Here is a 14,175-nt window from a genome sequence, read left to right on the forward strand (position 1 = left end):
TGCCTTTCTAGAGCCTACGCACTGTTCGGGACTATTTCGAGAATCACTATATATATATATATATATATATATATATATATATATATATATATATATATATATATATATATATATATATATATATATAGTTACGGAGATGAAGTAAAGGAAGATGAAGGACAGAATGAGCTGACAGGTGCGCGAGTGTGCCAATCAGCCATTGTTATTCTTGCCTGAGGTTGTTCCTCTGTAATCGCGTTTGTACAGAAGTCACCCACCCCGTAGCATATTGGTGAGAGGTGCTGGGTAACCATCAGGCAACGGAGCTCCGTAGCGGACGCCGCATTGGTTTTCCAGCCATGGCCAATGCTGAGCCCTCCGCGTCAACGTCAGCGTCTCTGACGAACATGGCGTCGCAACCATACGTTTTCACGCCACTTAGGGATAGCGGTACATTCTGCGGGACCAATGGCATCGACGTTGACGATTGGTTGGCCACATTCGAACGAGTGAGTGTGTCGAACAGGTGGAATCCCACATTTCAGTAGGCTAATGTGCTGTTTTACTTGAGAGGCACGGTGAAGGTATGAAAACAACGAAGAAGAACTCACAAGCTGGGACCAATTCAAAGAAAAGATGTGAGAGGTGTTTGGCAAAACCACCAGTCGTAAGATCGCCGCCAAAAAGTGATGGGCCTGCCATGCCCAATCCCCAACAGAATCATACCTCGCATACATTCAAGACGTGCTGGCCCTCTGCCGAAAGGCCGAAAGCGACCGCGACAGAAGGTAGGGCATCTCCTGAAAGGGATTGCCGACTACGTGTTCAATCTCCTACTGTGCAAGGGCTGTTCCACCGTGGACGCGATCATCAAAGAGTGTCGTCAGTTTGAGCAGGTGAAAAGTCGCCGCATTCTGCAAACATTCGCGCGACTTCCAAACGCCGCTGCAACATCGACTTGCGAGGACCAGTCAGCACCACAACGACCGTCACCGCCGGGAGACCTGACACGCTTTGTTCGTCGCGAACTGGAAGCAATAGTGCCCTAGGCGTTCAATTCACGCAGTAGCGATACCACTCCTGGTACTGTTTCTCTTGTTCAAGCCATCGTGTGCCAGGAGCTTGAAAACATCGGTGTGCATTCCGTGTGCCATGTCACCGCGCCCAGTGTCAGTGAACGCCCTTTCGCGATGCCCTTCCAACCGACGGATTTCTCCACGTACTTGCAACCCGGCTGAGTGGCGTACTGCAGATGACCGCCCTAAATGTTTCAACATTAACTGCCACCACGTTGAACATATTGATCGTTACTGCCGCAACACATGGTCCTCAGCACCTTGTGCAATGACCAATGTGACCCGTTTCGGCGGTACCGCCCGCACATTTTCACCTGCCGAAGAGTCCTATGCCGTTGACCATTCTCGGAACACTTGGTACAGCCGCTTGCCTTCACCACTTGGGCACCAGTCTCGTTCGCCGCAAATACGGCGCCCATCGTCCCGTTCGCCGCAGCCACGGCGCTTCTTGTCCCCTGTGGCTTCCGGCCGCATCGTCTCGGAAAACTGAGAAATGCAGCCCCCGGAGGTGGTACCAACTAGCCCAAGCTGCCACACTTCTAAGTGGTGCGGCATTGACGACTTCCGTAGCAAATCTTCTCTCCGTTACCATTAGACGAAGTGTAATAGACGTTGAAGTAGATGGTGTACCTGTACAAGCACTTGTAGACACTGGCGCAAGCATTTCGGTCATGAGTTCAACCCTACGCACACGTTTGAAGAAAGTTCTGACACCAGCGGCTACACAAATGCTCCGTGTGGCCGATGGCGGCATGCCGATAGTTCTTGGTCTGTGCACTGTCCGCTTAAGTTTAAAGGACCACACTGCACTGTTTCTTTCATTTTAGCCGTTATTGACCACTGCCCTTATGACATTATCCTAGGCCTGGACTTCTTGTCGAATCACTCTGCTCCTATCGATTGTGCTACCAGCGTCCTTCAGCTAGAACTGCCTCAGATAGTCGCTGAACATTACACTGCCCCGCCGCGCCTGTGCTCTCTTCAGGATGTGCGACTGTCACCTTAGGCAGCCACCTACGTCATTTTGACCGCACAGCCACAGGTTTCCGATGGTCAATATGTCCTCCTTCCTCTCGCCGACGTCCTCTTGAAGCACAACATCGCCATTCCCCATATGCTTGTGACTGTCACTGACAACTGTACCTCGCTCCCACATCTGAATTTCAGCTTTTGCTCTCAAGTGCTTCCTCGTGGTGTCTTCTTGGCCAGCGTATCCAATGCTTACAAATTTGAAATAGCGGCTATCACTACCGAGATTGATATACTTCAGTCTCCTGTAGCTAACTGCATCTGTTCTATGCCGAGTCGTTTCTCGAAGATGATTGCACCCGACCTCTATCCTGCGCAAGCCAACGACATCCATCACCTTCTCGCGTCGTACACCGACATTTTTGATTTCGACGACAGACCTCTAGGGCAAACATCCAGTGTTCAGCACCGTATAAACACTGGTGACGCCAGTCCCATTCGCCGACGCCCCTATCGTGTCTCCCACACTGGGCGCAGAGTTATCCAAGCGGAAGTTGACAAAATGCTCAACAAATGTGTCATAGAAACATCAAGTAGTCCTTGGGCCTCCCCTGCCATCCTTGTGAAGAAAAAGGACAGTACCTGGCACTACTGCGTTGACTATCGCCACCTCAACAAGATCACGCGAAAAGACGTATAGCCGCTACCACGCATCCATGACGCGTTGTACTGCTTGCACGGCGCTACGTACTTCTCGTCTATCGATATTTGGTCCGGCTACTGGCAGATTTCTGTCGATGAGATGGACCACGAGAAGATGGCCTTCATTACACTGGATGGTTCATACCAGTTTAGGGTGATGACTTTTGGACTATGTAACGCCCCTGCCACATTCGAACGAATCATGGACTCTCTCTTGCGTGGTTGTAAGTGGTCTATTTGTCTCTGTTACCTAGACGACGTGATAGTCTTTTCATCTATACTTTCGATAGCCACCGGACCCGTCTCACTGCAATTCTCGCAGTCTTCAGAACAGCTGGGCGACAACTAAACTCCAAGAATTGTCAATTTGGCCGCCGTCAGATTACCATTCTGGGCCATCTTGTAAACGCCGATGGCGTCCAACCAGATCCCGAAAAAATCCGCGCCGTCCATAGCTTTCCGGTGCCATGTTCTACATCCGACGTCCGGAGCTTCATCGGCTTATGTTTCTACTTTCGTCGTTTTGTGAAAGACTTCGCCGACGTTGCCAGGCGACTCACAGATTTCCTGAAGAAGGACACCACATTCTCATGGGGCCCTGAGCAGGCTCAAGCGTTCACCGCTTGAGCCTGCCTGAGACAGGTTCCTCAAAGAGCTCTAGTTCCACAACCTGCGAAGTACGATGCTGTTGGGGAGTCAGCTCTAAGACCGCAGAAGCTCCCACTCTGCTGCCGACACACATCGATGTATTCAATAAAAGGGAACCTACAGGAGGAACAGGAATACTTTGTTGGTCAAACAGGAATCTATTTTATTGGCAGTGGCTGGCAGTTATCTCGCCGCAGTGTCACCTTGTAGCTGAATTTAAACTTATAGCGTTAAAGAGCGCGTTCTGGCGTTGGCTGTATTGGTTGGAAGCGAAAAGTCATCATCATATCCGCGATCAAAAAATCGAGAAGGATTCAAATAAAATAAGTAACAAAGAAATCCTATATAATAGTGGGAATCAAGCTCGGGTCACTTTGGTTGAAGCAGGAATCAAAATTGAGTTGCTTGCGTGTCAAGCGGATGTTCTACCACACAGCCACACGTCTGCTTGTAAATACCGTTAAAATAACTTCCTCTGCGTGGAATTGCAGTGAAAGTACCACGGGCTTTTTAAACACCCGCCTCCTGTATACACGCTTCACAATACCACATGAAATATTGCAGTAATAATGCGTGCTGCAAGCGCCCATTGCTATCGTGTATCAGAACATGTGACTATCATAATGTATTCGTGGTTTAAAGCCGGTATAACCCACTACGAAAGGCACACACGTTACTGCGCCTGTTCCCTTAAAGCTACTTAGGAGGCGGGAGGCATAGGAAGTTCGAAAAGTTTTCATGCCCTAATGTTTGAAATACGTACTAAGAACAGAATATTGCTATCGCATTCGACTCTTCATTAAAAGCGAATCTTCAGGGTGGACGAATTTCCATAGGCACACCGTAGACCGCGGCTTCGCTGAAATCGCACAGCGAAGCGAGTGGGGCAGACAACTGGCGCAGTGATGTGAAGACGACGCAAATTCAACGATGCGAGTCACCCAAGAAAACACAATTAGGAGAAGAGCCCCAAACAGCACCGAAGCTTGTGTATTCCGTCCCACCCTATCGAACAACAACAACAACAACAACAACAACAACAACAACAACAACAACAACAACAACAACAACAACAACAACAACAACAACAACAACAACAACAACAACAACAACAACAACAACAACAACGACGACGACAACAACAACAACAACAACAACAATGACAACAACATCAACAACGAACAAGATGACGCTGCCATAAAACTTGCATTGAAATGCATGGTTTGGAGTTAGAGTTACCAGAAGTGGCAAAAAGCAGTTTTTTAATGCTGCTCAATTCGGAAGATCCAGCAGTGAAATTCCAGGTGGTGGTGGTGGTGATGGTGTTGCAGCAGGCGGGGTTAGCCTGGCCTGCATGGCCGGCAATTGTTCCGCCTGAGCATCTCCTGAATTTGGAAAATGTCACCACGTGTCAGACAGCCCAGTGTCTCGCAGGAAGACCAACAAAATTCGTTGCACGTGCGTCCTAGTTGCCGCGGGTCCTTCAGGAAAGATAACCTCATAAACTGTCCGGTGCCTATGACAGCCTTTTCGCAAGGAGTGGATCATCGCTCCTCTTTGCACATCAAACTGTGGGCAAAGCCAAATGAAATGTTCAATATCCCCGACGTCACCACATAAGGCACAGAATGGGGAAGCGTATCTCCCAGTCTTGAATGACCAGGCCAGGGTGTATGCGGAGCCGGTTCTTATGCGGTAAAACAGCGTCGCTTCTTCACGAGAAAGTCCATGAATTACACATGCTTGGTGTGGAAACTTGTAGGTCGCCTTGAAATGATTGCGTATCACATCTTTGTTGTTCTGGTAAGTCTTGGGAGTTCTTACTTTTGGAAACGATGTACGAGCTTCGCATGCAAGGGCATCAGCCTTTTCATTGCCCTCAATGCCAACGTGGGATGGGATCCACTGGAACTTTATATTAAAACTCTTGCCATTGAGGTGTTTGATTAGTGCCAGAGATTGCCTGGTGAACTTTTCTTGAGGTAGGCCACGACGCAGTCTTTGCAGCGCCGATTTGGAGTCCGTCAGCACTACAACATCTCGTGCAGAAAAGGATCGCAATTTTCGCAAAGCCGCCTTGATTGCAGTGCTTTCTACCGTTGTGGACGAAACCACGCGATCCAGGTGGCCCGACCATGACACGCCAAGGCAGGGTATGCAGAAAGCCGCTGCGCAACTATCCGTTTGTGTGCACACTGGTCCGTCGGTGTACACTTGTAGGTGGCTGCGGTACATGGTGCTCAAGTAGTCCAGCGCAAGAAATTTTGCTTCCGCGGCTGGAATGGTTAACTTCGCTGGTAGATTGAGTACGCTGAAGTTACACGCAACATCCGCAAAAGACCATGGCGGGTCCATAGGGCGCCGTTTAGGCAGTTTCAAGCCTAAATATCGAAATGTGTTTAGTGCCGCGTTGAAATGTTAGCCAGTTCTTGCTCTTAGCCGCCGGAGAAGCGCCGTGCCTGCGAAGGACTCGCCCAGTCTTGACAGCTGCGTCAATAAGGCCTGAGACGCCAAAAGACGGAGCGGAAGAGACTCGGCTTCATTGGTGACCTTCGTGTTTGAAGCTGCCTGAGGGACTCCCATCGCCAAGCGAAGACCCTTTCTGTGCACTGCCTCTAGGCGTTCGAACTGGCTTGGTGATGGTGATATCAGGAGCAGCTGATAAGGAATGCGGCTTGTTATAAGCGCATCATTCAATTTGACCATGGACATAGGATTGTTGCCCCAACGAACCCCTGCCATGCGACGAAGAGCGTTGATCCTTTGCACTGATGCAGTGACTATACTATCAACCGCACGTCGCCATAATAGCTTGTTGTCGATGGTAATGCCCAGGAAACGGACACTTGTTGCACAACGAATTGAGTGGCCTCGAATATTCAGCGACAGACGTGTAGACTTCCGTCGCGCTCTCGGGAAGAGCATGAAGGCCGATTTTTCCGCTGATAAAGATAGGCCAAGTGTCAACAAGTGACGCTCAATGATTGAAATAGTGCTCTGTGCTATCCGGGCCAAAGGTTTGTGCTGGTACCCTGAGATCCAAATGCAGATGTCATCGGCGTAGATGGATATTTTAACTGCTTTAGTGTAGAGTGTTGGGAAGGCTGGCCATGGCAGCGTTAAAAAGCAAGAAAGATAGAACACTTCCTTGTGGGACGCCGAGGGAAACGCGTCTCTCTTCGCTCGTTACATTTCCAAGCTTAACACGGACCCAGCGGTCTCTGAGAAATTCATGTACGAACCGAGGAGCATTTCCCGACACACCAATCGCTTGGAGCCCGGTCACGATGTCTGCTTGAAGCACACAATCATATGCCTTGGCAACGTCCATGAAGACGCCGAGTGTCGAGAGTCCGCTGACGTGGTGGTGCTCGATGTGGCTTAATAGGTCCAAAACACTCTCCTGGGCACTCAGTCGTGGGCGAAATCCAGTCATACACGATGGCCATCGTCTTCCTTGTTCAAGGTACGAAGTTAATCTTGTACATATTAATCTTTCCATCAACTTAGATACGCATGATGTAAGAAATACCGGTCGATATGACGCGAGGCTCGCAGGATCCTTTCCGGACTTTAGGACTGGCACCACCCGTGCTGTCTTCCAAAGAAATGGGATCTCTCCCGTGCTCCAGACATGATTATATATGTCCAAAAGGGCCCTTTTTCGCTCATATGGTAGATTCGTAAGTATTTGATTGCTGATCCAATCAGGACCCACGGCACAGCGTCTTCTTAATTTGCTAAGTGCTATATCCAGCTCTCGAAAGGTGATTGGCGTATCCATCGTGTGAAAAAACTGGGGTGACAGAGGAATCGCCGCTCCTGCTGATCTACCAGATCTGTACACGTCTGCAAAATCCTCTGCAAGGGTTTGCAAATCTATCCCTTGTTTCAAAGCGAGTGCTTCGAATGGCCTGTGTGTTCGCATCTTCCCAGAAAGGCTATTTATTACTGCCCATATCTTTGTCAAGGGCGTAAACGTTGATAAACTCTCACAGAAAGCGGCCCATTGATTTCGTCTTAATTTTTTTTGTATGGCGACGAATCGCAGTGTTTATCCTGTTATATTCGGTTTTCGCAGACGAATTTCCTTTTGTTCTCAATATTTTCCGCTCCGCCCGTCTACGTGCTGCGCAGAGGTTCTTCAATTTCAAGTCAGGAGCAGGAAAATTGTCGGGCAGTTTCAGCAACGAAGTTGCTGCTCGCTTGCTTTGCAACATATCTGCGAACAGTTCACCAGTAGGTTTGTCCAACGCTTCTCTGTAGGTGTCCCAGCGTGTTACATTGCAGAATTGTCGACCAGCAGTTCAAAATACCAGGATATTGGTGAAGATGGGGAAATGGTCGCTGCCCATCCTGTCTGGAGCCGTGGTCGATGATACCAGAAGGTCCGTGGAGTGAGGTTCAAGGTCTATTGCACTCCACAAATCTGGTGGCCTGAAAAATGTAGGTTTGCCATCGTTCGCCACACATAAGTCGGCAGCATCCGCAGCTGCTAGAAGTTCCTTGCCTCGAAAATCTACACTCTAATCTCCCCAGAGTGGATGGTGCGCGTTAAAATCACCACAGATTATTCGAGGAGCGGGACATCGAGTGCAAAGGTCCTTTAGGAAAGTCTCCATGGAGACCTTTTTTTCGTGGGCTTATGTACACCGATACCACACTCAGTTTTCGGTTTCCCAGGCACACTTGCACAGCAGCGACTTCCAGTGAGTTGGAACAGAGGTCTTGCACTGGTAAGGCGACGTGAGGTATTTCCCGCCTTATGTATATCATTGCGCTTCCATTTGCAAACGACGTTATGCTCGGGTTGCCGTGTCGGGTGTACCCTGGGAGCGTCCTTGCATTCGGTAGATCGGCTTCGGAGAGGGCTAAAATCGGTATCGGAATGTCGCGCAGGAAAAGGTTGAGCTCGCGCAGACGTTATAGAAGACCGGCGCAGTTCCATTGCATTATTAAGGGCACTTTTGAAGGACGAAATAGACCAGGTGGGCGAGACATTGTCATTATTCTACCGTGTGTTTGTGGATGCAGAGCAAAGTGACACTGACTCTAGAGCCAGGACTGCTTCCAACATATTCTTCGTTGAACTCGCAGGCATCTTAGCGACGTGTGAACGTAGTGCGGTGAACAGAGCGCGAATAACGTGCTCGAGGTTTTCTTGCTGTTTGCTTCCAGATGGTACTTGAGGTGGGCTCAGTGCATCAGCGTAGGTGCGCTTGGCGGACTATTTCGTGATACATTTCTCACCAGCGTTGGGCACTTGCGTTGAATCAGTACCAGCTCTTGTCGGATTTATGCGCGGAAAATTTCCTGCGTACTCGTTATCCAAACCGCCATGTTGTGGCGCGCCGGACGTCTTCTTTGTGAGCGATGGTTCGTTCACAGTCTTCGGGCCGAGGACAAACGTCTTATTTCTTCGCTGCGCAGTTGTTCGTGCTGGACATCGGCCGTAGCTAGCTGGGTGGTCGCCGCCACAGTTTGCACACACAAGTTTTTCTTAACTTGTACACGTCTTAAAGTGATGAGGCCCCCCCACAGCGCTTACACCTTTGTTCCCCTCGACAGTGCTTAGCAACATGTCCAAAACGCTGACATTTAAAACAGCGTGGCGGTGTCTCCACGAAGTCTACCCGCTCGTGTCTGGTGAAGCCAAGGTTGATCTTCTCTGCACGTTCCGAATTGGGAGCGAATGTGAGAACCACAGAGTCAGTGCGCCTCGATTCCCATTCGGAGGATGAGGTTTGGACCTATCGTATGATTCTTCTTGCGTGGTATACTCCCTTAGGTCTCAGGTAGGTTAACAGCTCTTCGTCCGAGTACCATCTTGGGACCCCTTTTATAATGCATGTATTTTTCATGTAGATGTGTGGTACACGGGCAAATATGGCAATGCCGCAGATAGTGTTGGTCTCTAGAAGCATATTAGCTTGGTGTTCCGTCTCTATATTCAAGAGCAGGGCTCCTTGTGCTGTGAAATGGCTCTTAACAGGGGCTCCACCGAGAATCATTTCAATTTCCGAGTATAGGTCAATAGGATTCACTTGCCTCAAGTTAGCTCCTTCGGATGTTGGAGCTATTACCACAGGAATGCCCACCGCCTTGTCTTTGCGATGTCACACAAGGCGGAAACCACCCTCGTCCATGTCTAGATCTGTGAGGTTCGCCCCGTTGTGGTCCCCGACGACAGTTGATTCGTCCTCTGATTCAACGCTGTCCTGACTGCAAGCGACAACAGTGTTGTCGCTTGCAGTCAGGTATGCTTGCGCACACCAGCTGGTGCTTCTGACCTGGTGTCACACCTTGGGAGGTCATGGCGGGGCTCTCCCTGATGCTTGTTTCGTTTCTTCTAGCACCTTTTGACGCGGCGGGCTGCGCAGCACCCGTCGGTCACCGATACGGCAGGTACCTTTTCAAGTCGTCCGACGTCTTGAGCAGTGCTGAGCCGTAATATAAACAAAAATAAACGATAAATGCAGACAGAGCTACTTAGCCAAGCAGCAACAGCTTCCAATGAATGTTAATTTGCTGTTAAGTACTATAGCAATGCTTTACGGCCTGCTACGTAAAGACGTAAGATCGTTGAAAGTGCATTACTTACAGCACAACGGCTGAGTAGGACAGTATACGGGTATAAGTGAGAAAGGCACGATTGTCTATCACTTCAAGTAGCTTGTATCGTCATTCGTTTCACGTCCTTGGGATGAAGGGTGACAAAGCCCTGCATCGTCGCAGGCCCCGTCGGCGACGTGTGACGTTATTCGCTTAGTCATTTATACTCTTCAACTCTGCTAACTTTTACCTAATTTCGGAGAAAATAATGGATCGTGACTTCTTCGGCTTGAATACTTCGCTTCCCAATTTCGTCTCTGTATGTGACGAGTGGTACGTGACTTAACAGTGTCTAACGTGTCCACATGCAGCTGCGCTCGCTCAAAGAACCGCAGCGTGTTTCCCTAACTCCGTGGCATTTACGGCGACGCAAAAGTTACGGCGCTACTTAGCCTCCCGGTTGCACAATTAATGAAAGTCAGACGCACGGATGAAAGCGATGCGCGCTCGGCGAATGCGCTAATCCTTGGCCACTGTCTGCAGCGAAATGTGCCGCTCGGTCCTCCGATTCGCCGTGCGTTGCCTTGCCGTCTTCCTATTTACCAGCGACACATCCAAAGCGTAAGTACGAATTGGCACGGCAGTTTGCTGCAACATAAAATGCTACAGCATGTGTAAACGCGTTCGTTTCTTATTCGAAGTATACCCAGATTACCATCCATGTAAGAATGACTGCGTCTGGTTCGTAGAAGAGGTTACAATTGAAAATAAGAATCACGCCAAATTAACTTATTTGGAAGCCGCAGTAGCACCGTGTTAACGTTTGTCTTAGCATGAAGTACCAAATACATTGTCTTCAAATGCATCATTTGGAATTATCTTCCCATCCTTACTTGAAAATCAGCATCTCTTTTACGTGATATATCTTTAGCTGAAGCGATGTCCAAATCGCATAGATCCATCGTGAGATCGTTGTATTTATTTGTTGCGTTAAATGTAGGATATCTCTCATTTTAAATATGTAACACCTTTAAGCAATCTTAGCCACTTGATGTTGCACCATTTCAGCTGCATGTCTTACCCTACGTTGTTTTCGTTAATACCATCTCAATGAAATGTGGGCAATCATTCTCAAACACCAATCACACCGCTTGGTTATTTGCTGTTTTGATCTTTTTAATTGCCTAATCACAACGGTGAACAACAAGACAACAGCAATTGCTGCCTTTCTAATATTTCCCAGTCATATAACCACAAGAAAAAACATTTAGCGTTACATAACTTCCACAACAGCTAGGAAAATGTGTTTTTTAAAACGCATCAAACAGTTTCAGAATTGGGTGACCACGAAATTCCACAAGGCTAGGCATCGTCCATAACTTCATATCATCTTCTTTCAACTCCAGAGAGGTTTCGTGCACCGATGACCCTGGTATGTGCCAGCTTATGAGTACCAACAAAGACAGCGCAGAAGATCGAAGAGCGTATTATCCACAAAGTCAACAAGGTAATGGCAAACTCCTGTCTTTGCAGAATGGTAAAGCACTGGAATACTGAGGGGAGCACGTATGTATCTACTCCCTTAAATGTGACGCGACGTTATAAAAGCCGCACATATTTATGTGCAGTCGTTAATTCAGTTAGTCTTAGCTATGCTACGTGCGCATACTTTTGCCTTTATTTATATACATGATTTCTTACGAGCAGTCATACAGCTACAGGAAGGGAGATAACGTGACGAGTTTAATTTGCACCATGTCCGATAATTGACGTATAGAGCGAGGTTAAAATTAGCCGCGAGCGAGGACAGTGAACAGTATACGTACCAACGGTTGACAGAAACGCAAGTTGCGTTTATTAAAACACATGACAACATTATGGCAAAGAAGCTGCGTCATTGTTATTATCACGACCATTAACTAGATTATGAGGCATGCAGAGATTGCTTACTTGCAAAGTACAATGACCTCAGCTGAATCTAGACTCCATGTTCACTCTGAAGCAAGAAGCGCTAAAAAAAAAAAAAACAGACCCAGTAGATCAGCTTCTGAAACTGACATAAAAAGCTTCCATCATGTGTCACTTCGAGAACAGGATGAACATCTTTCTTGCATTTATTTCTTTTCTGTAGATCTTGTCTCGGGTGAAGTGCCATTGGATATCCTTTCATCGCCAGCCTTCCAGTCTAATCTAGGATCTTTATCCGACAGCAATGTTCCCCTTTGGCTCTTCATGGGCTTAGGACTTGACAAAATGCCAGAAACTGTTGCGCTGTATCACGGCCCCTCGGGTTTCGCAGTTACCCCCCTCGCACCGTCTCAAGTAAACTTTAATGAGGATGGAACCATGATTGATATTGCGAGCGGTGGTAACCTGCAAATGCAGAAGGCTTCGAAACAACTGTCGCAGACAGGCGCAGCAGGAGCTCAGCCCACAAGTAAAAAAAAGAGCGCTTGGCAGCTCCAGACACAGCAACAAGCAGCTGCTTGGCCCCAGAAAACAAAAGCCTACAATACCTTTCAAAGCGGTGCATTGACGCCCCAACGAAATTATGCTCCGGGTCAGACCCCTCAAGGTGTGAGACAGCCACAAAATTTAGGCAAAGTGAAAACACTTGGTTTGGGATTCGGAAATCAAGTAAACTCGAACACCCAGTTGACCGCCGGTGTCATGGTACCAAGTATGGGTGAGCAGGCATCATCCCCGAACGTGTGGTCAAGTTCTGCGAGCAAGATGAACCAAAATAAACCGACTATGCCTAACCAGGCAGCGCCATACTCGCTAGTCTTTACGAAGCAGCCCCTGACTATGCAGCAATATCAGACATCATTACCTGTAGGCCCTGCCAATAATCAAAAGTTTGGAACAGTATCCATCGAGCAAAAGCAGTATTTGTCGCAAGGGGCGTACAAACAAGGTATTAAAAACACCCTGCAGAGTACCCCGCCAGGGGCACCCCGTCAGCCGGTTGGGCCGGGGCAGTACCATGCCCAGCAGCCACAGCCTCAAGCAGCTGCTGCCCCTACTCAGACGAGGCCAAACTTTTCTCCAAGCAAAGCGGCTAGCATGCCACAAGCCCAACTGTCTGGCCAGCCATTCCAACCAGGAACTGCACAGTCGCTCTTGCAAGACTCTCAGCGTCAGCGAAATGGTGCTACTAAGACGACACCACCACAGCAACTTCTCAGTCCTCAGCAGACCTTGGCAGATGGAAGCACGGAGGCGAGTTCTAAAAGCACACAGGCTCTTTCTACGCCGCAGCAGCAGCGTGGAGCTAACACTGCTTTGAACAGCACACAGGGACCTATTGCTCCCGAACAAGCTGGAAAAGGGGTGACTGCAGCGCCCACAAGCGCAGCAAAAGAGGAAGGAACCTTGGCAGCAGGAACTCCGTCGACGGAATCTATTGCCACGACCGCAGCCCAGACTCCGGCGACCCATAAGCCGCTCACCGAACAACAAGAAGCGTTACGAAAGGTTGGCATAATGAGGAGGTAGTTTCGTGCTCTCAGGGACGAGTGGCGCATGACCATAAATAAAGTCGTCTGAACTTTTCCATACGAAAAATAATTCATCCTACAAAAATAAACTATTTAACTGCGAATTGTTTACCATTATTCTTTTATTTGAATATTACCTAGCACTCTGTAGCCTGCAACCTCAACCATAAAGAAATCAAAGTTTCGTATGAGATTCAGGGGAAACAAAAGGAGAAAATTTACCGCCCTAACTGTAAAAAAAAAAAAAAAAAACATTCCACATACCTTGAAAATCGATGTTATGTGAAGCATGGGAATGGAAGGTAGCTGTGTTGAAATTTGTTATTGAGTGAAACGTCACGAAGTGGCGCTAAAGACCTGTACAAATACACGCACAAGCATACGTTAAACAGCCGCACATGTTTTATATGACCAGTTGTTTACCGTTGCGTAGTGATGGCAACAGCAACTTGGATATTAGCAACACCAGAAGCGGGGAGCTGATATGAAGTGCTGGTGCTCGCGTAGATGATAGCCCTGCACACTGCTATCAACTTCGGCGGGACGGTAACCCGACGACGTGACCACTGTACCATATATGAGTACAAATGTAATGTTTATAAAACTGGATAGCCAGCACTGCTGCCATAATTGATGTTTCACGACCATGAGGATCTATTTTAAAAGTAGTTCCGAGGCCTAGCGTGACTATGTGGAACGCTCGAGTTCGCTTCCTGCTGTGACCCTGACATTCATTTGTTGCATTCGTA

General features: G+C 48.3%; 1 protein-coding gene across 1 annotated transcript; it reads left to right on the forward strand.

Annotated features, from left to right (window-relative positions):
- The first annotated feature begins 10,431 nt into the window (after positions 1-10,431).
- LOC142788293 (uncharacterized) lies at positions 10,432-13,471 on the forward strand. The gene is made up of 3 exons (XM_075884893.1): positions 10,432-10,547; positions 11,333-11,433; positions 12,058-13,471. The coding sequence occupies exons 1-3, from the start codon at positions 10,474-10,476 to the stop codon at positions 13,422-13,424; spliced, it is 1,542 nt and encodes a 513-aa protein (XP_075741008.1). The 5' UTR covers positions 10,432-10,473; the 3' UTR covers positions 13,425-13,471.
- Positions 13,472-14,175: the final 704 nt, after the last annotated feature.

The sequence above is a fragment of the Rhipicephalus microplus genome, unplaced genomic scaffold (assembly GCF_043290135.1).
Source record: "Rhipicephalus microplus isolate Deutch F79 unplaced genomic scaffold, USDA_Rmic scaffold_52, whole genome shotgun sequence".
In the NCBI taxonomy this organism is placed as follows: domain Eukaryota; kingdom Metazoa; phylum Arthropoda; class Arachnida; order Ixodida; family Ixodidae; genus Rhipicephalus; species Rhipicephalus microplus.